The sequence below is a fragment of the Spea bombifrons genome, chromosome 4 (assembly GCF_027358695.1).
Source record: "Spea bombifrons isolate aSpeBom1 chromosome 4, aSpeBom1.2.pri, whole genome shotgun sequence".
In the NCBI taxonomy this organism is placed as follows: Eukaryota; Metazoa; Chordata; class Amphibia; order Anura; family Pelobatidae; genus Spea; species Spea bombifrons.
The window spans coordinates 31,910,975-31,938,804 of NC_071090.1; the positions used below are offsets into that span (position 1 = coordinate 31,910,975).

Genomic DNA, 27,830 nt, shown 5'->3' on the forward strand with positions numbered 1-27,830 from the left:
TCCGGCACGGATAGGATCACCCGGCTGCTCGCAGCCCATTGAAAGCTGAGAAAGGAGCAGTCGGCTGTGCTGCTGAGCGTTGTGTTCGGACCCCGCCCCTTCTGTCTGTAGTCCACACCCCCAAGTGCTGTAAGACGAGCCGAGATCCCACAGACCTTCAATTTCTGCCACCTTTCCAGCTAGTGGTGACAGCGTTACGGACCCTACAGGCTGCTTCGCCTCTAGGCTTGGAGGTGAAGGGGTGAATCCCTGGCTTGTCATTGCTGTAGCTCACCCCCTATAAGGGATATCACTAAATAGGGTGTTTACCTTTTTCACCTTCTGCTGGCATCTATTATTCTTTCTCCAGCTGGCATTGCCCTATGCCCATTCCTGTCGTTCAGTGCATTCCTGTCCCTGTTGCCCCCTCTGCTGCCCATCCCCTAGCATTATCGGTTACCTGAGTGTGTTGGGAAGAGGCTGCTTCACTGTACCTGGGGGATGGCTTGTATGGGAGCCTCAGGGAGCTGCTGCTTGTAAAGCGGAGGAGACAAACACACGGCTCAGCTTCATAGGCATCTCCAGCAGAGATCGGGGGCAGCCGACCTTCCCTCACTCTATCGGATGAGAAGGCTGCAAGAAAACCAGCACCATGAGCACCAGCTGTAAGTACATGTTCCCTGCCTTCATCCCTAGTCTGGACACACACCAGTCCTCAGATCGCAAGGATTATTGGGTGGCTGGTGAGACACATGAGGATTAGAAGAGTACACAAAGGTGTCTCTGTACAAAATCTATATGTGTTTATTTATTTATATATATATATATTTTTTTATATTTTTTTTATATAATTTATATTTTTATATTTATATATTTTTTTTTACATTATAATCAATGTATTTTGCTGTTTTATTATACTGATACACTTTAGTTATTCACATTTAATTAATTTAACCAGACATTACATATTTTGTTTGATTTTTTTTTTTAGTTTTTTTTTTTTAGTTTTATGTGGCCAAAATTTTATGGTCACGTGTGAGCTCTCACGCCCATGGTCTTCCACACATATACATTAACCAAGAGAAATAATGTCTTTTGTGTGTGTTGTGTTGATCACAGCAATTCATTTTGAGTTTTGTTATCAGAGTTAATATTTCCGCATATATATATATATATATATATAGTATTTTTTTGTTTGAATATGTTATTATTATATTATATATATATATATATAATATACTGGCCATGTGATCTGTGAAAGCTGAGCTTAATGTAATATACATATAGAAAATTTGCCACTGGGTTCACCTATTTATTGGCTAATAGCCACGCTTCCTTGGGCATTGTCTCTGATATCCTGAGCACTTACGTCATAGTAATACGTACCAGTATAGGCTTTTATCACGCTTAACGGAGGAAGCACCTAGTCTAGACCTTAAGCCAGAATTTTATAATAGGGACTTTTTTCAAGAACAGCTAAATCTCCATCATTGTGAATTGGTGTTTTAACTCATTAACTGGCATTATAATATATATCTGGTGAAAGGTTTGGTAATGACTTCAGTGATTGCAGTGGGTCATTCCAGGTAAAAGTGACTGCGGTGAACCCCTGGGCCTAATCTTTGTCACAAATGTATAGGACCACCTTACAATTGTGTTTTGTACAGATACAGGTTATTATGTAGCTTGTATTATCAATGCTGACGCCAGCAGTATTTATAATTGATACAGGATTTTCTGTAACAGGCCGTATACAGTATATAGTGTTTATAGTGGCCAATTAGAAATTTAAACTTCTTAGTAATAGTATATATATGCTGCCCTGTAATATATATATATATATATATATATATATGCTGCCCTGTAATTACGTTTGATTTATGTATTAAATTAAACTAATATTTTTTGTTCCTGCTGACAGAAAATCACTAGTTTGATGTATCAAGCAACAAATTATTTCTCAAAAAGCCGCATATAGTATGATCTGATATAGAACACAGGTCTTTTCTCCCAAGAGCTTACGCTGTGCAATAAACTTCTTCACATTAGCCTGGAATGCTAAGAACGCTTTGGCTCGGTGATGTGCTGTCATGAGGCTGTTGCCAGCAAATGTTTGCGTTTTCCTGCACACTATTGTTAGTCCTGTCATACAGGTTGTGCTATGTTATAACCCTGTGGCAATGTAGGTTTTATTTATGTTTCTGTTGTTGAGTAATTGTAAAGGAATGCCCATAGTAGGTCAGTGTTACTATAGGTTTTGCAAAATTTTCTATACAATGGAAAAGGCTTTATATATATATATATATATATAGTGTATTATTGTATGTGTATTAATGTAACATTTTTGCCATGAGAAATATCTCTACTAGCTGTGAACATTTCTTATATAAAGCAATCAGGGCTGTTAATTGAGTACTTTGTGTTTTTTTTATATTACATCATTGTTTGGCTACAGCACTGGTGTAGATGGTTCATAGGTCATGGCAATAAGGGCTATAACTGCTGCTACATTTTCACCCTGGATAGCAGCCACTGTGCCATATGTATGGTCAATTATTGTTACTACTATGCATTCCATACCAATTATATCTGGTTGCACAATGTTTTTCATTAAAACATAATTATACACAGAGTGTTTAATTGTATCTTTCTCTGTACTAAATTCCACTGCGGTGACAGTAATGCATGAATTAGAAGAATGGCTTCCATATTGTCCCAGATTCTGGAGTGTAGTTTGGCATTTATTATGATGTTTCATTGTCTTATCATTATCTGCATGACAGAACTCATTTTGCTGTCATCAAGCAGTTTGTAATCTGATTTCTTTCCCCATTCTTTAAGCTTTAAAATGATAAAACATTGGAAATAACAGTAGCAAACTCTGAGTGCAAGCAAATATTGAATATGTACTTTAGTACGAAAACAATGAATGATTAGTTATGTCGGATGATGTGCCTACAATATGTACCATATATCTTGTACTGCTAGATTTTGTTTAAATGTATAAGAACAGATCATTTTGATTTAGTAGTTGGGCATGGCTTTTATTCTTTACGTTGTTCTGATAAATCATCCACATGTCTGTATGGAAACATAGTTTAACATGTTGTCATCATTAGCACATCTGGCTAAGTAAAAAGCTGATAAGGCAATGTATGTACATACATCATTATCACCACCATACTAACAGAGGAGCAAATGTGTCACGTTAACTTAATCGACTGTCTTTCTACATAGGCAACTGTTGCAAGGTTTTGCATTTACTATATTTATGCTGCAGAGAGTCATTGTTTTATTGTGATCAACATTTTGGAGCCAGGTATGGAGGGGTATATCCCTACTGGCCAAAACATGGTTTAACAAAAATTATGTGAGCCAACCATACCTGTCATCACCCGGATGGTGGAATTTGTCCAGCTCTTTTCTTACAATAATGCTAAGGAAGATGTTTTAACCCTATGATGGTAGACATATAACAATGTCTGATCCATGGAGGAATGGAGGTATCTACCAGAGCTTCATGGGTATATCAGCTCATCCTTAGCCCATGTATTGACCTAGCTTCTCCCAAACCATGGCCATTCTGAGCATTCTCAGACCTTGTTTCCATTGACACTGCGTGAACAAGTGCTGTTATGATCGTAGCACGAAATCATAGAATGGAGAGTGTTTTAATACTGCAAAATATTTAGAATCATTATTACCAACATTCTAGTGAAGGGTTTTCTCAGAGAAAAGAAGCTATTAAGGTATGGTAGACTTTGGTGGTAGACCATTTCAGATACTCCTAAAGCATAAGCCGTGAAAGTGGTTTTAGCCACTTTAGTATTGAAGGGATTACCAGCGCTATACTGTGTACACCTTCCTGTTAAATTGTTAACTTCACAGATGGCATAAACGTGCATTGTTTTGAACTTGTGACAGCTCTGCAGTCCCGTGTTTTGTCTTTTTGTATGCATGTGATTGAACTGCACAGACATGTAGGTGAATCTCCAAAACCAGATCAGGAATCTTTGGAATTTTGTCACTCTAGAGGAAATATGTCTATGGCCACGTATAAAGTAGTGTAGCATGTCCTTGTGCACTAAGTTTCATGGTGTCTCTGTGACCCTAGATCAATATTGCCATGTGTCTGTTTGCATATATCTTTCAGCATTGAAGTTCCTCTCGCTATAGTTGCAGAAAGTGCATGTTTGTGTAGGCGCAGAATACTCATATGTTGCGTCTGAAAACAGTTGTGCTTTTGTACATTGGATATCATTGTAATTCAGCAGCACAGTGTTTGAATGGGAGAGGCATGTGCTGGGTGACAAGAACTGCAGCAGTAGAAAGATGTGCGTGTTCTTGGGAAGCAGGGAGTGGAAAGAGAATTCATAGAACTGAGTATTCATGCAGCTCTGACAGATAGCAAGACGGAATGAGGGAGCAGATGGCTTGTCCTTGCCACTCTCTGCTCAGCAGCGATAATTTGGTACATGTCCATTCGCTCACAGTCTTTTGCAGCCACTGACCTCTGCTTGTTGTCATCGAATCCCCCACCTCTATGAATCTCTCGGCTGACGCTTTGACTGTACTGGCAGCTCCAGGCTTAACGCCACATAGAAAAGATCTGCATAAGCTAATTCCAAAGCCACTGAGCCCAGTGTCGCAGCTATGTGTAGTGCTCCATCCAGCTTGGTTAGCTGCCCAGACTTACCCCTGAAGGATTCAGATGAACTATAAATAGTCGCCCATGAGATGTATGTCAAGCTTTCAACCACATGATGTAATGGCTCTGTCTGTCCAAGATATCTCACACTACAGTGCCCTTAAATGTCCTGCAGATGTACCCCATGCCTCGTACAAACCTGAGGTCATGTTCGAAAGCAAACATTCTCTGTAAAGCATGGACTGCATGGGGCCAGAATTATGGTCTCTTTGGTATGTCTGCCACCCTTCTACTCAGATTTCCTGAAACATATCTCTAAAGATTTTGTATGCAGAAGAAAATGTCAAAAACATTTGCCACGCAAAACTTCCAATGCAATGCACAGATTATTAACAGAAATGTGAAAAGTTATTTTCCTTGTAGATGTTTCACTGAATGTATATACTGTATATCCCCATTTTCCTGTGCTTCTGAGTATGACAGATGGATATTGGCATATATAGTTTTATTTATATATACACATGTATCTCTGGGTATGTCTGGGTTTGTCCTTCAGTCTCTGGGAGGAGGCCTGCTTTCCCCAGTCTACATGTCAGTTTCTTCTTTCTCTGGACAGTTCTGTGGTCACACCCAATATCTACCCACTTCCCCATACTCTAAGCCCAGTTCCCATTCACTAAAGTCTGCCTGGGGTTAGCCCTACCCCTACAAGAAGCCACTCTCCCAACAGAGCTGAGCTCTGGGTGGCTTAGACAGGGAAGTTCCCAGGTATAATTTATCATTGTACTGTCACTATTTTTACAATTTCACTTTTGTATAGTCACAACAGACCAAAATATAATAGAGACCAATGGGTTTATGTAGGATGCCAACCTCAGTGTGGTGCTAGATTGATGGTGAAATTGATTATGGTTGATTATGGTTTGTGGCACAGTAGTGGGGATGGAGAGGGGGATATTTCCAAGGATGAATATAGACACTTGGGCCTATACATATAATGCTAAATGCTATATATACTACCTTCTACCTATTCTGCCTTGTCGAGGCTATGTAAGAGCTTCTATATTCATACATATCCCATAGTTACCTAAATCTGAGCTCCAAATCCACTTAACAAAAGCTTACAGCTGCCTGATGCCAATCTGCAGACATATGGCGATGCTGATGTTTTGTATACCAATAATCTCGGTAGCCTTCATGTTGTTTTATGGCAGCGTATGACAGTACCTCTACAGTTGTTATTAAGCTCTTTGCCTTCTGGTAAGGGGTTTCCAATTCACTTGAAATATTTTATAGCAAATGCACCAAAAACCCTAAATTAGTGGGCTTTTTATAAAACAAGAAAATGCACGCAGTTCCCCCGTGAAATCTTGTACTGGCTCTATAATCTTGGGCATAAAAGTAATATGTATCTATGTGTTTCAGGAAGGGATACAGATTAAACCCTACTGTATGTTTTAAACTTTGCAACTCTACATTAACAAAGTTCCTTTAAGTCCGCTGAAATGTTACCCATAACAAAATACATTAAGTAAATCCAACTTGCCCTAAGTGGAGCTTCTCATCTGCTGTTGCCAAATTAGTGAGAACATCTAAGCAAGTTTGCTTTATAGGAAACAGCAGCTGTAATTATAGGCGGTAACGGGCTATTTAATGTGACCTTCATTTCAGCTGATGGTAAATCTGTATTCATTAAAGAAAACAATGTGACATTAACAGAGGTTAACATCATATTTCAGCAATAGCAGTAATGGATTTTACTGAAATCAAGATGCAAATTGCATGCAAATGAACTGCAATGCTTAGCATTGAAGGCAGGGTATGTTACATATAACACCCTCTCCAAGAACTGTAAAACCCATCTCCCTTTAAACGGTTAAGTCTTAAGGCCAAGAAAGGTCTTTTAAGAGAGAACTTGGATGGAAATAATTTCAACAACTGCAATTACCAACCGCCCAGTGGAGCTAAGAGGGTCAGGACGGTCTCGTAAATTGTCAGTGTGTTTGAAAAACAGAAGGTTTTCCCCCCATCATCTAGATGGAAACATGTTGACAGCTGAGTTATAGCTTAATCCTCACCGATCACTTTGTAGCTGCAAAAGTGCCCATCAAAAAAGTAAGAAGTGGAAATGAAAAGGGAGTTGAAGGAATGGGAGATGCCAAAAAGTGAGATAGCAAAGACTTATAATTATCTTTTACTTATGTAGAGCTTTGCAAAGGTTATATATAAAAATGACATTTAACTGTACAGAGATAGGGCCCTTCTTGTAAAAGTTTACAATCTCAAGGGTAAGCTAAATTGTAAGGTGGTAAAGAGATGATTTGGATAGAAAGGGACAATGTTAAAACACTGTGTATTCATTATGTTCATGTTCTATTGCAATTTTTTCTACATTGAAACAAATTATGTGGATGATGTCTGAAAAGTTATGACATTTGTCAGGAGTGCTATAGATATTTTTTTAAGATGTTTTAATTATTTGAGAAACAAAAAGGGAACTTGTTTCACATCGGGAATACGAGCACAGTACTCCGTGGCTCCATTAATTGTTCTAGAAATCCAAGGAATAGTGTCTGATCTTACATTGGTCTTAGGACCAATCCAGTCTTTGGGCATTGTTCTGCTTTTCTGGGCAGTGACGATCATAGTCCAGTTGGGAAGATCCACTGAACGAGTGCCTGATGCTCCAACAGCAAGAAATGTATTTATATACTTAAATAAATACCATACATTTTTCAAGTCAATGGTCATTTGCAAATATCTGAGACTCTACCGAGTGAAGATTCAGTGTAGTTTTTAAGCTCTGTCTGTTCTTGGTTAAGCTCAGTCTCATACCATTTTCTTCCCTTGGGAGTTTGTTGGAGGTCTCCTAATGTGTCTCGTGACATGGTCTTATGGTTAAAAACATGCAAGAAAGCCTGCAGCCTGTATCTAAATTAAATGTCTAGCCATGGTATGATGCTTGTGATATGGTGGTGGGTTACACCATTTGCTTCTTACATGGATATTTTAAAGGTACTTCTCTCATTCAGGTGTACTCTCTCTATAGCGCTTGCTTTGGGTCGGTGAATGTATTTCTTTGGAGGTTATTCTCATAGTGATAGATTTTATACAGTACTCATAGAGTACTTAAATATACTAAATAGGGTACTTAAATATGCTCACCAAACCATTAAAACATTTTGTAACCTGGGCTGGAAAACTGGGTTCAATGGAATGCCCTTGTTCTATTAACATTATACATACAGAATGTAACCCGGAGTGTCTGGTCTTACAAAAACTTTGAGAAATTCCATATACACAGGCGATTATAAATTCACCAAGCACTAGCAGTGTTAGGATTAAACATTCTATTCTAAACAACTACAAATCCCCTGAATCTATTTAATTGTCCAAATCCCTCTAATGGAGTCTATTACCAGGTTTCATCAGGACTATTAAGATTTCAGAAATTCATCAATTATGTTTGCAAGCTCATCATATACATGATCTTTAATAATCAGTTTATCTTCTCGGTAATTACAACCATATAAGCCTTGACAGCATATCTACAGTGATAGAAAAAGTTTTATCACCATCTGAAAAACTGGGAAAACACATTCAATTTTCATAGACTTTTATGTAGAATAAATTGAAAGCCCAGATACCTAGATATACCTACATATTTAGCTCTCTTTGATGGGGTTTAATGTTATAGGATACCTCCTAACAGTAACAAATGGCCAGACTAGATTGGTCAACAGGTTATCTTCCATCAAATACCATTGTATTCTGGACTGGATCATGCCCATATTTATATCCCAGGCATTTCTAGGCATACATTCTGAAGGCTTTACCAACTGACTAAAAGTGTGTTTCAAAGACATATGGGCATTCCTGAGAACTCTCCGGATAACGGCCCAAAATCTCCCCACATATGACCATTTTCCCCGCCTATTGATTATATCAGACCAACATCATTGGCCTAACCAAAGAGAGAGCTTTGAGAAGCCGGAGCCTAAAAACTCCCACGTATGCATATGGGCAAGGTGGAAAAGGGCAATGATTTGCCAGACCATTGTAACACCTTAATAACTGATCGTCAGGTTTGAGGTGCCTTATGGGTCATCCATGTACATGTTAATAATTGAGCCTCAGGCGAGTGTTTGAGGAGCCTTATGGGCCCTCCGTGTTCATGATCATCTACCATTAACCTAGATGATTGAGCCCTCCTTTGGCCTTAGCTGGTGATGGAAGAAAGGGGCTGAATATCCCCATTTGGGGAGTCCAGCCCCCAAAAAAGGAAAATCTGACCTGGTTTCAACAGTGGTCCTACCACACTTGCAGCATGAGATATCTCAGGCTTCTAGGAAAAAGAAAGAACGTACCAAAAGATACATACATATTACTTATTTACGATTTAGTGAGAAATGTCAGAAAAGGAAGAAATTCAAGGTTTTAATATTAAAAAGTATGGGTTACATTCTTTATAATTTGGTCTAAATAAGTCATTCTTTGTGAATTGTAAAAAAGAAAAATATGCAGAAAATGTAATGGAACTGATGCAAAGTATAATGGCTACTTATTATTATTGTGAAGTTTTGATTTGCCGTCGGAATAAATAGTGATTTTTTTTTCTAATGGTACAGCTGAAAAAGCTTTAGCCAGATAATTACGAGCACCATTTGCATGTAATCATTATCCTTCTTCTCTATGCTGGGGAAGTTTAATGGGAACTGAAATTGTCTTCAACTTACATTGGAAAAATATTCAGCATGTAGCTGCATTAAAAACTCCAGTGAGCTTCAGCTGTAGGAAGAGCTTGGCTGGTCCTGTGTAATGTATTGTTAAATCAGTTAATTTTTCCCCCCCGAAGTCTCATTCACCCATTGAATGATGCATTATATTGGGCCAGCTTAGCTTGTCTTTTAAAGAAACTTGCCAGTGTTGGCCCTTCATAATGAACAGTGAAGTAAGGCAGTAAAAAAAACTCTCCGGGCCTGTTCAGATATTTCAAACAAGGCTGGTCCGAATTCGGCTGGTCTCAGAGGTGGGGGATTACGGGAGTCACGTAAAACAACATTACCTAACAACCCGCTAGTAGCTCACCAGCTCACACTGTACCGGGTGCTGTGAAGTCAGGCCCTATGCAAGGCGAGTGATTAGGTGCATGGGCTTTAAACTGTGGTGTTAGAATGAGTGTCAGTGTTAGTCCGTATGTGTTTGTGTTAGATACGGTGGTTGGGGGGCTACTTGGTTTTGCTTATCCCCTCTCCAGACCAGAAGATGCCAGCCTTTCCCTACAAACAGGTAAAGACGGATACCCCAAATTAATGAAACTTTTGGATAAGGAAAATTTCACTTTAAAACTGAGCCAGTTGCTATTCTAAAAATGTCTTATAAATGAAATTACCATTCTAAAGCAATCTACACGTTGGTTTAGATTTTACAGATGTAATAAATATCTTTCAGTGATGGAGGGTTTGAAAATATTATCTTAGTTTTTACTGTTTTCTGAAAAGTAATTATGGTGTGATCATTAATCAGATATATTCATACCTAGCTTGGAGTAGATATGATTAAATCCCTTCATCCAGGCAACATGTTATAGATTATTTTTACCTAAATTAAGACAGTTTCATTAAAATGATTGAATGCTCCTTAAACCACTAAAAAATAATATATTGATCATATAAATCATTTATTTTTTACTTCTAGGTTATTAGGCATAATTTAAGCCAGATGGTTATTGAAATTAAAAAAGGCTGTAGTTTAGTTAAATTTAAACATTTATTAACTGGTGACAAACAAGTGTGTGAAGTACAACTCCCATGAGTCTCAGCATGCCCGTTTATAGCACAGCTGTAACTTTGACATGCTTAAAAGTATAGAATGTACAAAATACTTAAGTTTGCTCCTTTGATTATACGAAATGTTTCAAATTAGAACAAATAATAAATAATTACTACAGATGTGCATACAAAACACATCCATATCATCAAGGATCATCGCATGTTTTCGGGGGGGGTTGTGAATAATTAGAGGGTCATGCATCATTCTGGTTCAGTTTTAGAAGTGGTTTAGCAATGTATAGAATGCTTCTGCTGATTGGCCCATTTCATTGGTTGCTATGGTGAGAAGACCACTTGAGCAACAAATGGAAGCATCTTGCTGATTGGACCATTTTATTGGTTGTTAGGTAATGAAGTCCATTTTTCAACCTGTGCACACTAATCGCATTTGATACATAATGACAATGACTTTAGATGAAGGTTCCATATAAGCATTTTATTTTTATTTTTTTGCACTAGTTTATCATTCACACTCACTTTTTCATGTAACTTTTGAATTTTTGGTTTTATTTTTATTGCTACAACCGTACTTAGAATGCAAGTTTTTGCATCCTGTAAAGCCTTTTTTTGGTTTACATTTAAGAACATCTTTTTCATTGGGCCTGTAGTTTAGCAGCAAAATGTTAGGATCATTAAAGAAGCTGCGTTGATTGGCTGAGACACAGAAAAGATCCCAGTGATCATACGGTTAAGTCTTTTGCACGGGGTTGTGCAGCTTGTTTCTTGTCAGCGTAATCAGGTTAAAAATGTTTGCATGATATTGTGAATATCATGGCTAAAAGTGATTAAAACTAAAGCAGTATAGAATGATGAGATTATATATCATTGGAAGAATGAAGTTTTCTCCAGGATAATTACATTTTGTAATATAAAGAAAATAGAAAATGACATTTTTAATGACAAAAAGTGAACTCACTGGCAGAGCATGTGAGCGTGATTATCTCATGTTACGGGAATCAAAAAGTATTTTGCAGGCGTCATTCTTTGTAATGTTGAATAGAAGGGTACAATTACATTACCAATGACTGCAGTACTGCTGATCAATACTAAATGCTACAATATCATCTGTAGTCTGAAAATTCTGTATTTCTGAAAAACAAAAAATATTTTTAAAAAAAAAACATGAAACAATGTGGTTTGTAACTTGGACCCCATACCTTCCACCTTAGTCTCTGGGGTTTGTTCAGTTACGGAGATATTAATTAAACGTCAAATGCCTTAGAAATGAAGCCTAGCAGGCGTACTGTGGAATCACTTCACACACCTATGTTCTCCATCGACCGTCTCTACTGCACTCTCTTCCTCTCTACACCTACTGATACAAACCCGCCAATACGTTCTTCCAATCACACACGGTGGCCATGTTCAAAGAATGAGTTCCCTGATGGAGCTTGTAGGGTATAACTGGGCAAGTAGTGAATTTGCTGAGATGTGCATGCCCGTTCGGCCCTGTTGGGCTTGTGTTTCCTGGGCAGGACATTAACTTAGGACCTACAGGCCCTCCATGCTTGCACTTTTAGATCTAGTTAAAAATATGCAGGTTGTAGTGAGCCTGCTTATCCCTAGTACTCTTGCTGAGGCCTGCAATAGATCTCGTGCTTGACTGGGGCTATTGATGCACTGGGCATAATCCACCAATATAAGCAATAAGAGTCATAAAAGGCCCAAAAAGTCACTGGCATCTTATTTCCTTATGCCGTTTATCACGTGATAGTCAAAACTTTTTGTGTATGATATAATTTTCTGTTAGAATGTCATAGACCCTATTATTTGAAATGGCTTCACATTTATATGCAAACAATCACCTGGGGAAAACCCAAAAGTACATATAAGCCTGAAGAGATTACTCCGCTTACCGTAGATGCAGAGTAAAGTAATATGTAGCAATCATATGTATATACAGTCTGGTTTATTTTAGAAAGTCCATAATAGATAAGAAAATACTTAGTAAAGCATTGTGTACATGAAGCACTATGGAACAAAGGCTTTGGTGGTACAGACAGACACAGTATTATATTTTTGCACAGGACCATTTGGTCAGGTGGGATTTCCTCCCCCTCTCAGACACACGCATGAGCATGTTTCATTCCACAGCTGCTACCTGTCACATGCTTGTGCTCAGGGAAATGCAGACTAAAGGTTTTGTTTGCCAACAAGAAAAGTGCTTGTGACATCAAACTGCTAGCGATTGTATTAATAATTAACAGTTTAGTCCATCCGAAAAGCGAATTGTTGTCAGATTATGATATCCGATGAATTTTTCTGAAATTTCAGAAAGCTTGATTTGTAAAATAAAAATTAGGCTTTGATAAGACTAGACCATAATCGGTAGTTGCAACCTAAAATAAATTGGGCTTGATTATTTGAAATTGATCTTGGTCTGAGCAGTGGGAATAGTCTGGCCGTTTTTCGAATTTTTGCACCTATATTGTCTGCTATATTGCAGAAAAGTCTGCGATAAAAAATACATCTACAGCAGGAATACTCATAGGAGGTGGGAAGTGCCATTTAGCACATTTCACATTTTTTTAGCAAAAAATTATTCATCCTTATTAATCAGCCATTCGTTCATCAGAAGCAAGGACTGCTTTATTCCCTGTCGAAAATTCATAGATACTTATACTAGACTCGGGCGCCAGCGGAAAGCTTGTGTTCATTTTCGGGGAATTTTCTTCGTAAGCGACGACATTTGTACGTCTACATCTTCTTAGAGAAAATCCATTCAACATTTTAGTTTTCGGAACTCCCATTCGTCCATCCGGGTTGCCATGGAAACAAGAAATAACCGCAAAGAAGAAGTTGAATTAAAATGGGGCCGCGGTGACAAACCAATGAAGGAAGATTTCGTCCAATGTTGCCTTTGTTATTTGGACGAATGGAGGAAACAGTCAAATTAGCTTCCCGTTATTTCAAACGGACAAAAGGGGGACACTTTTTAAGCGGTATAGTTTGCTTTATTGTGATTATGTGGCTCTTTGATCTATGAATGATTATTAATGTAACTAAGTAACACCAGAACACAAAAACATAAATGCACATAGAAGCAAGTATATTCTAGCAGCATAGCGTTTGCTGATTGCATTCTGCGTTTCTAATGAGCTCAAATAAAAGCTTTTAGCTGAAGTAGTCACTGTTTTCTGTTGATTTCAATGTATGTATATATATATATTTTCCCCCAGTCGCAACCTAGAATCCACTATTGCTGTGCTATCCGTGGTTAAGTGTGGCAGTTGAACTGCAAAGCATGTATTTTTAGTCATCGTAAACACTGATCAAGATTTAGACAGGTCATTGAATCGAGCCTTAGATTTTACACAGGTCATTGAATTGAGAACAATGTATTTTATTTGCACAATTTGATTTACAAACACATTCATAAATGTATTCACAATATTACATCCCTTAAGGCTTTTAAACATAGTCATACACTCGTGCCTGGTAAACCATCTGAGATTCTTGATTATGAAATAACACAGAAACAAATGCTTTACTAAATCAAGAGCCCATCAGAAAAAATGGTTGCCTATAGCCCAACTGGCATTAGACAGCACTGTTTATATTTGAAAAAAAGGCTTATTTTCCTTTTAATAATTACTCTGTGCTAGTTTCGTGCATTAAATTTTCAGACAGTTGGAGAAAGGACAGCTTGGGGAATTGTCTAGCTGCTTTGTTTCGTCTTAAAATAAAGACACGGGAAACAAACTATCCTCTGTACTTAGTGTAGTGTCTCTTTATTGGGGGTGGGGGCATAGAGAACCGGTAACATATACTTACTATCACCATAGATAAATCTTTATAGGTTTGTCCTTTATTGAATGATTTTATTAAATTGGATGCTTACAGCCAATTACAGGAAAAGTAATTGTGTGCTTATTTCGATTCAAACTTATTTTTAATGAGATTGTTTGATTTTTCTATGCGTTTTATGAAAAACACATATAAATTAGCTGGATTTAGCTCTTTCGCATTGGGCACCCATTTGCAATAAAGAAGTTAATGCAGTCCTCACATGGTCGGGGTCAGAAAAGGGGTACGTATGTTACTGAGGTGTGCTGAGGCTTTTTCTGATGCTACATAAGAAGTTATAATCTGGCTTTTGTCCATGTGAGATCAAGATTTGCTCTCCAATGTCAGAAACAATGCCAATGCTCACGACTGAGCCTAGGGTCACTGATGCAAGAATGTTTTTGCTCCCCGAGGTGGGTGTGGCTATATTGATGACTTCTCCCCTTAACAAACATAAGCCTTCTAAACACAACCATTTTCTATGGCAACTACCCCACCCTTTTTCACCCTTTGACTTCACCAAGTAAATTCCCACAGTGCCATCTTTGACCTCAAACAGCTTGTCAGTGCCATCTTTGCCCTGAACAACTTACTAGTGCCATCTTTGCACCCAGGCTACTTACCACTGCCATCTTTTTCCCCAAACACCTTGTTAGTGCCAACCTTATTGCCTAAATAGTTCATCGGTGCCATATTTGTCTCCAAACAGCTTGTCAGTTGCCATATTTATCTCCATACAGCTTGTCATTGTCGTCGGTGAGTGCCAAACAGCTTTTCAGTGCCATTTCTGTCCCCAAACAGTTTGTCTGTGGCAGAACAACTTGTCAGTGTAATATTTGCCTACTCTGTGCCAGAACAACTTGTCAGTGTAATCTTTGCCTACAAACAGCTTTTCAGTGCCATTTTTGGCTTCAAACTGCTGGTCAGTGCCATCTTTGAAGCCAAACATCTTGTCAGTGCCATCTTTGTGCCCAGGCAGCCTGTCAGCATCATATTTGTGCCCAAACAGCTTGTTAGTGAAACAAATCATCATTGACATCTTTGCCCCCAAACCGTTACACTGAATGTGTCAGTGATATCCGACTTTAATGAAGCCGCCAAGTGAGAGAGGCAAAGCCGTAAACTAATAAAACAAATTTTGCCAAACCCAGTGATTGCTATCCTGCATACCAGACTCCTCATCCTCCTAAACCTCACGGTGGTACAGCATGATTCCTATTGTTATACAGTGATTCAAACATTGATGGTGATACAGCATGACTGCTATCATTATATAGTGATCCAGTCACTGAGGGCGGTACAGTAGATCTCATCATTATAAAGCAAGCCAGACACAAACTGTGATGCAGCATAACTCCCATCACTATATACTTAGATAGACAATGATGGTGGTACAGCATAATTCCTATCACTATATACTGAGTCAGACATTGACGGTGGTACAGCAAAACTCCCAATATCACATCAGTATATTAATACCACTTTTTAATTAAATGCTTGGCCATTGGTGCAAGTTGTCCTAGTTTTCACACCTAGTTATAGTTAAAACATATATCCAATAATTTTACATTATGAAGAGTAAATTTTAATATATAAATGGTCCAGCTACACCATGAATGGAGAAGAAACTATACAAGGTTTGCCCATCAGAATGCACAATTAAGAATACGGACATTGATTCATCACAGATCAACAAATTCGATTTTTATGGTATAAACAAAGTTAGAATAAAAACAAAACAAAACAGAAAACTACCAAAGTGCGATCCACTGATAAATGTACACTGGTATTCGTTGACCCACATAGTACACTGCAGGATAACCACTTCATTACCTTCATTATGGCAGAGGCGCTGGGTGAAGCAGACGTGCAGCTCCACCTTCTCCACTACACTAATTAGTATACTTGCAGGTTGCCAGACAAGGTCACGACATGTGCACCCCTGCGCTGATGTCAATTTTGTTGTCGTGGACAGTGGATTTAAAAAAAAAAAAAAAACGGGCTCAAGCTACGCATAGCAAGATATTGGAGTATCATATCAGCCTCTACTCATTAAAGGATGACGCAAGGAGTTTTGCCTTAATTTTGCTGCTCCCTTGTATCCCGCCCTTATGGCCAGAGTCATGTGAGCACATCTGACACATGACCTGCCCCCGTGCATTGAAAGTCTCCAGTCCTTCTCCTTTAAAAATGGAGGAGGTGATCATTCGTAAAAAGGTTTTCAGCAGCTGCTCGGCGCCCCTCTTTCTCTTCCACTCCCTGCTTCCTGGGCGCTGTGCACCCCATGCACCCTCATCAACATGGCTCTGTCAATGCTTTTCCACCTAGAAGAGCACCTTTCAGGAGTGAACTGTATTGCAAAACTGAAAAAATATCCTACTCTCAATGTAAATTAGATACATATTGATATATGATTTATTACTTTGGAGCAATGACCTTTAGGGTTATAAGATTAAAATCCCAGCATAAAGGACTTTACATGGGCTTTTTACATACTTTTATAGTCTGTGTGAGTAACACACTTAGAAGAAAAATAAATGCATTATGTGTTTTTATATATACATTATTGTGATGTTTAGTGCTGCAGAACCCAACAAACATTCTAAAGATCCTAGAAAAGAGAGACATCAGGGGAGGAAAAAGGGGGAGAGATTTGGAGCAGAAACAGAGACATTTGGAAGATATGCAATTATTTTAGATTGTAGTTTTGCCTAACTTTATTTTATGGATATTACATATGCATCATTAAAATACTTTTGGGTATCATTGACTGTGTAATGAGTCATTCATGCCCTTCTTCATGTGTTTTTCATACACCCTCTGGTGACAGCCTATACCCTTCCCACTCTGTTAGTGCCGCTTGTAATGACAGAGCAGTTGGAGGGAGGCATCTGTTGCCCCCACACTTTGCCCTTTTATTGCCAAACACGTTGTTATCTTTTTTGATTTGGAAAGAAAGGAGGGGCGCTTGCCACTTATAAATAGCTCCTAGCATTTAATTGCTCGAATGGCCTGGGTGGGCTTGACGTAAACTGTAATTTTCTGCAGTGAGTTTAAAAAAAACAGAATATGTTCACCAACAGTTAGAAATGTTTTTAAAAAGCAACTCTGATCACCTTATACAGCTGATTTGACCCAAAAAAATATGTAGTCATCTATTGGTGAGATTGCATTACACAACTTACTGTGATCTTGTAAATCTTGTATGCATGTATGAATCCCCATTAATCCAGGGGGTCAACAAACTGTCCAGTAGGTACGTGATTGTATTAAAGGGTCAGTCATAACTTTCATAAAACATAATGACAGGGTAAGGATATGATCCGACTCTGTGGATTCTCTACCGCTCACCACATTTATCTAAAGGGTGTTAAATTTGGAAGGAACATAATTCCGTAGCTTATGTGTATAAAGATATCTATAAATATCACAGCGTATGCTATCTTTGCTTTTCTGCTTAATATATACGAAAGCTGACTAAATATGTTTTAAAATATGAAATAGTTTCTGCAGAAAAAGTAAAAAACCAAGAGCCGTTCTCGGTTTAATGGCCCAATAACACTGTTTTAAAAAACATTTTATATAGATGTTCGCTTTACCAGTCTATACTGACATGAGGAAATACAATGACATTCAAGGGACACTCCACCCATCATATTAATTTTAATGCATATGATAGCTGAGTTTCCGTTCTGCTCAATCCCCCTGTGACGGGATGCCCTGTACCCTGACTGGGTACTCTCCCCAAAAGTTGCTTCCTCCTGCCAGGACACCAGTGATTAACCCCTTCAGTGGCGTAAATGTACCCGGGAATAGTCCGCGCGGTAGCCGGGCCAGAGTTCCATAGCCACAGCTGGTTAAACCCCGGTCCTAAAGATCGGTAATAAAACCAGGGTTCTCAAATGAGCTCCCTCTCCGTAATGACCACCGAGTGTTGTCCACCACGGGCATAGAGTAACCCCAAAACAGCAACGTGGTGGGACAAGAGGTGTCCTTGGTGACGTACTCCTAATTGTCAGCGGGCATCTCCGCGGTTCCTAGCCGCCGCATGGTTCCATGGATTTGCCGCTCAGTTGCATGGAGCGTTTCCAGCCACGTGGAGCCCCCATAGCTGGCTAGTTCACGGGAGTCTAGTTAGGGTAGACCAGATGCATGTTTAAGTACTTTAATATGCATTCTTCATTGGTGAGGACTTTAGACTGTCCCAAAAAACATCCTGCATACTTTCTAAATATTCACTATTTTATGTTTTGGTGTTTTGTGTTTGTTAATGTACCAAGCTTATAATATATTAGTCAAATTATTCTGATTTATTTTCTCAAACTCCAACATACAGCTTTCCACGGTCCCTGGTGGGAGAAAAAAACTGTTTTCAAATAATTAGCAATTATGCATGTCTAGGGGAGCCGACAAGAGTTTATATGCAGGGGGCTCTAAATTATTAAGTGGTCGGTTCAATACAGGCTTTGAAATTATGTATATATGCCCACTAAGGAGCAGAACACATTTGCGTTTTGTTAAAAACACATTGTATTATATTGTTGTGATATTATGATACATTGTAATCCCATGTATCCCCTGATTTCACAATGTTCCTGTAATGGGGCCTCATAAGTCAGTGGGGACCACTAAGTAGCTACATAGTCTGGTTGTATCTTTTATCAGCGTCAGATATGCAAATGTTATAGATCGGTTGGGCACTTTTCCTTTTGAAGACAATGCAGCTGAACAAGTTGCAAGGACACAGGGTATATTTTATGCATTTCAAGTGATTTAGTTTGTATATCCTGCACTGTGAGTAATATATTGAAGTTGGCATAAATCAGCCTTGCGCTGCTGGTCTTCTAATCTGATTTATTCTGTAGGTTGAAAAATAACTTTGACCAAGGTCACTTGCTTGCCCATGTAACCAGATAGTCCAGCAAAGCCACAAAGGCAAGAAAAATCACAAAAGTATCTGGAAGACGGGTTTTGTGAAAACGTCAGTGGTAAACAGAGACTGCAAAAAAAGAAAAACAGTTCTCTGGTGTCTCTCAGCCATGACACTGAAATTGTTAACACATTAGCAGGTCCTGTGTAAATTCTCCAGATCTCAGGGCAGTAATCCCATGGGATGAAATTTGAGAGAGGTGGTACATGAGACTACAGAACAGGTGAAGAGAATGGACCACAGTTTGCCCTGACAAAGCTTAGAGATGGACTGGTTTTTTCCATTCTGTTAATTCTTTTGAAAATGTGCACCTGTCTAAAGGGGTTTTATTAAAAGGTTGTGACCCTGACACATACCTCCCATTACATTAAATTTATTTATAGTGTGCCATCTTATTACATAGCACTATTACAATAGGAGGACAGGGAAATTAAGATTAAGGTTGGTACATTTGCAAGTTTAAAATCTATTAGGAGCTTAAGGGGGGTGAGATGGGACGTGAAGGACTGCTTGGGTGAGGACAATTGGATCGTAGAAAGGGTGATGTGGAAAAGCCAGTGACATAGACACGCCTTGGCTGGCCATCTAGGATAACAGGCAAATGACTGGTAGGACCCCATACTTACTAGTACAGATTGGGTCCTGCAGTGTGCAGCTCTGGCGTATAAAAATATAATGTAACGTGGCAGGGCTGCCAGGATAAATTGTATGCTTTTCTGATTAGGTAGGAGTTTATTGAACATAGTATTTAATGCTAGAATAAGTAGGAGACCGTCTGGAAGTACAAGGTAGAGAAACCCTGGATACACAAGTGGGAAGAAGTGATAATGGTTGAAGTTGTGGGAAAAGCCTAGAAGGCGATTAGGACAGCAGAAATATTGGGGGTGCAGTGTTGGTCATGGCTCCGTAAGTCATGATCAGGAGTTTAAAGTTAAGGCCAATTGAAAGACTGGCAAAGTGGGACAGAAAATGAAGAGCGATGGGATAAGGAAATTAGTTGAGCATAGGTGCTAAGGAGGGATTGGGCAGTTGAAAGACAGGAGAAGGGAGGACAATAAGTAGGGAGCTGCCGTGGGATATTACAAGGGAATTAATTAGTATACTGGCAGCCACTTTCGCGAAGAAAGGACCAAACCCCTCTCTCTCGTTCCCATTCCTCAGAATGTTTAGTAGGTATATCACAGTGTTCTACAGCCCTAAAAGTTACAAAAATATTTATAAAATCACGTAAAATGTGCTTGGAAATTAAATCCTATAAATGAAATATTTTTTCTTCTTCTAAATGCCTCACTCAAATGTCACATAAACAATAGGTCACAAATATGGACAGAAGGATTTGTCTCTCAAAGAGATACTGTGCCTCCTGGGAGATATGCAACCTGAAACACTGTTGTATTCACGCCACACAGATTATCGTTCACAGTTCACAGAAAGATATTAACCTACCAGTATGTGGGAGGACCACAGAGAACCATATTCATGCGATGGATCTTATGCTATTTTTGTGTTACCTGTAAAGTATTCTGAAATGCACTACCTGCTGTAAAATATATTGCCACCAAAAATATATTTGTATATTTGCCATATAACTTGCTATTTTGTGCTCATAGATAATAAGCATCCCTGCTACATAAGTAGTATGTTTAGATTGGGGTGGCCGTGAAAGTGTACCTGACCTATTGCTAACCCCTTGGTATTAATTACCGGTAATCAATATATTCTGTACAATGTTACAGCCTGATGACAAATGGCCACTTTGTAGAAGAAAAACAAAAGCCGTGTATATACTTTTATTAAGCTAGCTGTTTGCATTAAGGAGCATAAAGGAGCTGTGTCTCCAGCCGAATATTTCCAGGAACATTTAATAGTCATGTGACACAGAAGCAGGTACTGTTAACCTGTTGCCATAGAAACTGAAATGGCATCTTAAAACCTCTTGTCTTGTTATTACACGATTCATCCTAATAAAATTGACCGAATTGCTAATACTTAGTTGCTCAACTAATAAGTGGAACGGCACCTCTAACGCCACGTGCTAATGCTCTGTAGGACTCAGTGGCAGTACAAGAATGCGAGTGCTATTTACATATGTTTGGGCGGCTGCTTGGTGTGCAGATATGATCGCTATGTTATAATTTAGGGTGTAGGCTGCTCCGCATCTCTGCAATGGTCTGCTTAAGATTTCTTTCCTATCCTTTGCTCAGCATCTCCCTGATCCTATTTCTCTAGAACCCAGAAGTGCTTTTCGTTATTCCCCACCATTGAACATATTCCACAGCATGTAAAGCATTTCTCTATAAGCCAATTCTTTTGTGTGTTTTCTTCCCAGTAGCAGACCTCAACTTATTGTTCTCCGCTCATCCAATAAAATGATTATCTAAGTCTGTGACGTATAATTGGATTTTAGCTGGTTGTGTGCCTTGGTCTATTTATTTATTTGCTTAACCCATATTTGCTGACAAGAGTACAACAGATCAGTGTAAATACCAAACCGCTACGCAGGCTGACAAGCTGCTTCCCGACGCAGCCAGAAATATACCGTGCACATTACTGACTCATCTGTGTAGCTTAATACAACGTATTAACCATTGTGAACACCTCACCAAGCAACACATAGGTTTATTGGCCTATCCAGGTTCTACATGTGCTTGATACCCTGTCTTATAGGACAAGGTCATGTTTTCATGGAAGTAAATGGGTGTTTTTCAGGTTTCTTGTTTTTCTTAAAATCTTATTTTTCTTACAAAATCTGTCCCTTCTGAAAACACCATTAACCATCCAGAAGGTCTCGATACAGCTGTGTTCTATAATCGGTTTTAGGATTTTTTTGTAATCAATACACATTTAGTACAAAAAAAGATTTTGAATAAATTAACTGCATTTACATTTTCTAGATGAGGATATTTTAGGATATGGGACTGGCCATCTTTTGAGAGACACTTTTGTTTTAGAGAATGTGGTTAGTGACGTGGCCAGTGTCTATGTGACTTTTTTAACCTATTGATAGCTATTTAATTAACTATGTAAGGAATTTAGGAGATTAATAACGCATATTATTTATTTATAAAAACATATATGCATTTTCTACTGACCAAACATTCTGAGCTTCCTGAAAACAGAGACATCAAGAGCTGAAAGGAGAGCTAGAGGAGTCCAAAAGAGGAACTGTGCTTCCTAAATATGGATACTTAGAAGGTATCCCGTCTAGGATTTGTTAGCCTTTGGTTGTACATCCTAATCAACAAACACTTATCCAAAGCAGAGATGATATCTTATGAACCAAGTTCTAATACATACTCTTTTGTACAGTAGACAGGAAAAACTATTTCCCTTAGCACTTGGATAACTGAATGATGAATACAAGATCTAGAGAACTGAAGGAATCATATCGGAGCAGTTGGCAGAGCAAATAGGACCTTATGGTGTTCACTGAAGTAGTACTGTCCCTAGAGACCGAGCAGTGAATTGAAGAGACAACGTTATGCATCCGTTTCCTTTATTTCACTCCGGCATTTTAGTCTTAAACCACTTAAAGTCAGTCTGGCATTAAAACGTATAAAACCTGCGTTGTTGTTTTTAATCCTAATCATGAGACTCATAAAAACTGGAGATTTCCCTGTTTTTGTATTGACGTGAAATACAGAGTAATAAAACATGAGGTTCTACCTGGATGGGTGTGAATCCCCAGCTAACAAAAAATATATATTAAAAAAAAAAAAAAAAAAAGGAATTACCCATTTGTTGAAGTGGATAAATCATTAAAGCCTGTATTACTTAAGTGATTAATGCCCAGATCCTCAGATGCAATCACTTGAAGAGTTAATCTGGAAAATTAGTTAACTTTTAGCACATTCAGTGTAAAACACGTGCAGAATCTAGGATTCTAGAATAAATATAGTATTATAGCCCTAATATATAATTTGCACATATTTGTGTATAGATGCTATAAATAATACAAATATATAAGTCCATGAGGAAGAATATTTGAGTGAATGATCCAACATGTTTCAGTTTAAATACCCCTGAAATGCCATACTGGGATTTCAAAGAGTGGTCCGGGGGATTTAGTACAGCTAGCATATTATATTTAATTATAGATAATATGTACCATTTAACCATGCGGCATGTTAACAGTCATTCTTGGGTGTGGAAACATTACCACGTGGTCACCTTAACCTATATCCTTCTGGCGATGCAGTCTCCATTACTGTACATAACAGCACAAGGTGGTGTCTCGGCAGAGATCTGTAACGTGACAGAGCCACCGGCTTCTTTCTGCTGCTCGTTCTTCTTACTCTGCTACCTTACATCCTTCTTGCATTTCCTCCAGCTTTTTACATTGACTGCACACTGGTAAACCATCGGGAAAAAATGCTCCCAAGTCCTTTTTCCGCTCTTTTTGATGCCAGAAAAGTACCATTAATGCTGTTTTCTGCCTTTCTAAGTACATTTTCTTACGTTTGCCACACAAAGCTACAGTTGAGTCCTCAGTGACAGTTAGTTAAAGAGACTATAAATAAAAATCCACATACAAATTCATTCTTTGGGACAGAAAGAATAAATGTGCCATAAAACATTCTTCTTTTGCATGTACATTAGTGAATGCATTACTATGTATGTCCTATTCTCTCTAATTCGTATTGATTGGTTTCATAGATGCGCCTTCCATTAAGAATTGATTTTTTATTATTAATAATAATTATATTGTACACCAAATACTACACTATTGTTATCACTCCCTTCTTTGTGTCTCAGTTCTGTAGCTGTAATAATAGTTATAATAATAGTTATAAAAGTTATATACAAACAGCTGCTTTTACTTGATTTAATTATTTATACTAGCAAACATTACCCAGAAACCTTAGGCAAATACCGTATTTGCTCGATTATAAGACGACCCTGATTATAAGATGACCCCCCCAATCTAAATATTAAGATTGGCATATAGGGGGTTAAAAGGAATATCATGGGGCAGAGTGGCATATAGGGGGTTCAGGGGGTATATATATAAAACTGCTAACAGCAATCACACTCCTATCAAGCCAAGGTAGCCAGTACATGCTGGAACCTGGGGATGCTAGGAGTGTGCGTACAGCAAATACGGTAATATCGAGCAAATACGGTAATATAAGCTCGTGTAGGATTTCTAGTTTAACATTTTAGATTAAAGGCAAGAGCAACTCAATCTATATCTCTGCTAGTGCTCTTCTTGCTACCAAGATGTTTTTGGCTAATCATTTATTTGTATCACAATTGAGACATTCCATAGGTTTGGAGAAGGGGAGAACCAGTGGTCTGGTGTGATGGCTTTGCATAGTGCTTGTAAAGCCAAACCAGATTCCTCCTTCCAGAAAGATTTTTAACGAGAACCAGTGCACTCCTACTTCTCAAAGTATGCAGGTAGGGAGAGGAGAGGTTCTTCATGGGAAGGCCTCCAGTAACAGAGAGAATCAAAATATTGACAAGCCGATGTCTTTATTTCTAGGAGAGCGTCAATCTTTAGAGGATTAGAGCCTCGTTGCATAGATGTTAATATGGCTGAAGCCTCTTTCAGTGCTAGATTTTCTGTAAGGTCCAGAGTTGGAAAAATTCTGTTCTGCCATCAATGACAGGAATGAGAGTAGGTTATAGTGCTGTAAGGCTGCTCCAAACGTTTAGAAAGTTCAATACCAGACAATGAACACTTCAAAGAGGTCTGTCATGTCTGGGCACCTGCATGGAAAATCCACCTCCACATCTTCCCACTGACAGTTCCATTTGGAGAGCTCTATATTTGTATTCGAAGCTGAGGCTCATTTGACATTATTATATTTTTTGGGCTCCTTTCATCTTAAGTAGGAAGGGAAATCAAGAAGAATGTATCATTACATAAAATTGTATCTTTACACACTGGAAAAAGAATAATGTCGTGCTTTACAGTGTTTTATTTCTTCTCTAAGTATTCACTGATGTGCAAGTTGCCTGTAATTAACCTAGTTAGATTAGAGTAAATTAAAATCTTAATTCTATCCTTTTTTTATGTCCTTTTTTCATTCTTTATACACTAACTGGATTTTCAATCATAATGTGTAATTGTAAATGATCTCTTTGTGTGTTTTAATAAGCACTTGTATTTACGGTTGCTCTTAAAGCATGTCTCCAGCAATCACACAGAGACATCCAACTGGTTAGCAGCACAACAGTCTGGTAAAGCGCCCTATGTCAGCCGTGTGCAGGAAATGCTACCAGCAGCCATCCGAGCCCTGCTGCGGGTTCAGGAATGGCTAAATGCAGTGTCGAAAGAGGTAGATGCTGCAGCTCCACAGGACCCATTGCAGCAAATGGAAACTACAACAATTTCACAGGGTACCTAGAGTATTTGGCACCCAGGGCAGATCATCTATGTGGTATCCCCCCCCCACACACCAAAAAAAAATAATGTCGGCAAGAATATTTACTCCAAATAACACTGCCTGTGCCACTGCTGCCTCTTTAGCAACCTTCCTGTGGCACCCCTGAAACAGTCTACCTGTGCCACCTCTGCCCCTGAAGCAGCCTGCCTGTGCCACCTCTGCCCCAGGAGCTGCCTGCCTGTGCCAACCCTGCCCCTTTAATAAGCCTGCCTGTCCCATTTCTGCCCCTAAACACTCAGTAACTTACTCTATTTATTTATTCATTCATTCACTCTCCCGCACACTCCCTTACCTTACCCTTTCAGATATCACTGGTCCGGGAACTGGGCATCCCTGGGGGTCGTGCAGACGTCAATGCAGCTCGACGGCTGCCTAACGCGGGCCCGCAGCTTACTTTGCACTGTGTGAGGAAACTCTTTTCCTGGTGCAGGAGGGAAGCAGGGCAGGAAAATAGTTTCCTTGGACAGTGTGCGAGCTCCACAACAGTAAACTGCAGGCCCGCATTAGGCAGCCATCGGGCTAACAGGCACCACTTTTTGCGTGGCACCCGGGGCAGAATCGCCCCTGAGCCCCCTTTTTGGCACAGCAGCAGACAGTGGCAACATTCACTCTGCTCTGTGCAGCAAAACAGCTACATAGCATGGAGTAACATATACCCAGTGCTCAAGGAATATGCATTTTGATCCCTCAATACGTGTAACAGCTGGTAGCTACATATCCATACCTGGGAACTCTCCGGGTTTGCCCGGAGATTGCCGGGTGAAGCACCGCTTCTCCGGGTCAAGACCCGAATCCTCCTGGGTCACGGGAGCAGGGTCTTGGCACACTCTACTCCCCACCCATTTTCCCTTTAAATGGGGGTGTTTCCCGCTGCCGTCAACAGGAACGCACATTGACATCAGCGGGAACGCCCCCTACGTCGCGGGAACTCCCATTGACATCAAGGGAAGGCTCTGGGGAGCTGGAGCCCTGAAGTTCACAGGTATGTACATGTCACTTTAAAAACACTTTCATACTAACTTGGCATATTGCCTGCACAAAAATGCAAAAAAGATACTTTTAATTAGCTTAACTTGTAATGTTAGGTTAGTGTTTCTAGATGGCATTTACGAGAAAATTAAATATGAGTAATTTATGCCTTCCTCCATCAGGAAATGCATTTCTAGGTAAACTCTTAATGGGTGGTACAGTCTGTGACATACTTTCAGACTGCTCCAAGAAGCTCAAGGCACTACTTTGCAAATTGGAATACATTTAGTATTAGTGGAAATGTTATTAATGGATCTGCTTTTGGTTGCTGTTACATGATGTGACCCTGTGTGTTCCAAGGCCTCTTGTTTGATATTACATTGCATACACACAAGCCCTTCAATTGATGCTACCTGGCAAGCAGAATTTGTTTAATTAAAAATGTTTTATGAAATATTACCCCTGTAGGCCTACACTCCATGCCTCCGTATGTGTTTAATGAGGCTAAGACCCCGTAGCCAATCCTGCCTTGTTATGTCTTTCCAACTGATGCTTGGAGAGTTATCTTATAAACCTTGATCGTAGCTTAGCGGCAGCCATACCTTGAACATGCTGTGTAAGATTAACTCATGAAATACTATTTGGATATGTCATGATCTTGGAGCATTTTCCGGTCTACATCTATAAGAAAGCCATAGCTTGATCTATATGTGAATACGGCTTGATTCATTTGAAACAGTCTGGTGTTAAGTTTTCAAAAACATGTTAACAATTCATGTCGTTACATATATTTAATGGATTACGGTACATGGTTTTCATAGTCGTATCGTGAATTTTATTTTTTCTCTGTATCTCTCACGTACAAGATTGTACTCGACAGTTAAATTGCCATAAATTGTTACCAAGTTTCTAAAGGTTGTTCCAAAAGCGCTAATAGTCTGGAATGATTCCTTGGATCAAACCCTATGAGCTGTTATATTTATGACATAAGAGCTTTTTTCCACAATTGCTAGAAAATGATGCCAGCAATTTACAGATTATAACAGGGCATCATCTAGTTGTACATATGCAGAGTTCTGTTGGGGTCACGTGCATTGACCTCTGGAAAATGCTCTTGTGCAGTTTTTAGTATTACATGCTTAGCACGGTATACCGCATCCCAGAGTAGTGAAACTCTGGTTAACCTAATACAGCAATGTCTTCAGAAGTTGACATCTTCTCTATTTTAACTATGGCCATTATTGGATTTTGTTTCGGTTTTTCCACCTAGTGCACAGTCAATGACTTAACATAGT

General features: G+C 39.0%; 1 protein-coding gene across 9 annotated transcripts in view; it reads left to right on the forward strand.

Moving 5' to 3' along the window:
• Nucleotides 1–231: 231 nt before the first annotated feature.
• The window catches only part of ABLIM3 (actin binding LIM protein family member 3), an 84,607-nt gene continuing 57,008 nt past the window's right edge, over nt 232–27,830 (forward strand). For all 9 annotated transcript variants that reach the window (XM_053462141.1, XM_053462143.1, XM_053462144.1 and 6 more), the window contains exon 1: nt 232–644. In XM_053462141.1, the coding sequence (XP_053318116.1) occupies nt 632–644 (13 nt within the window). In that variant the 5' untranslated portion in view covers nt 232–631. The remainder of the gene's footprint in view (nt 645–27,830) is intronic.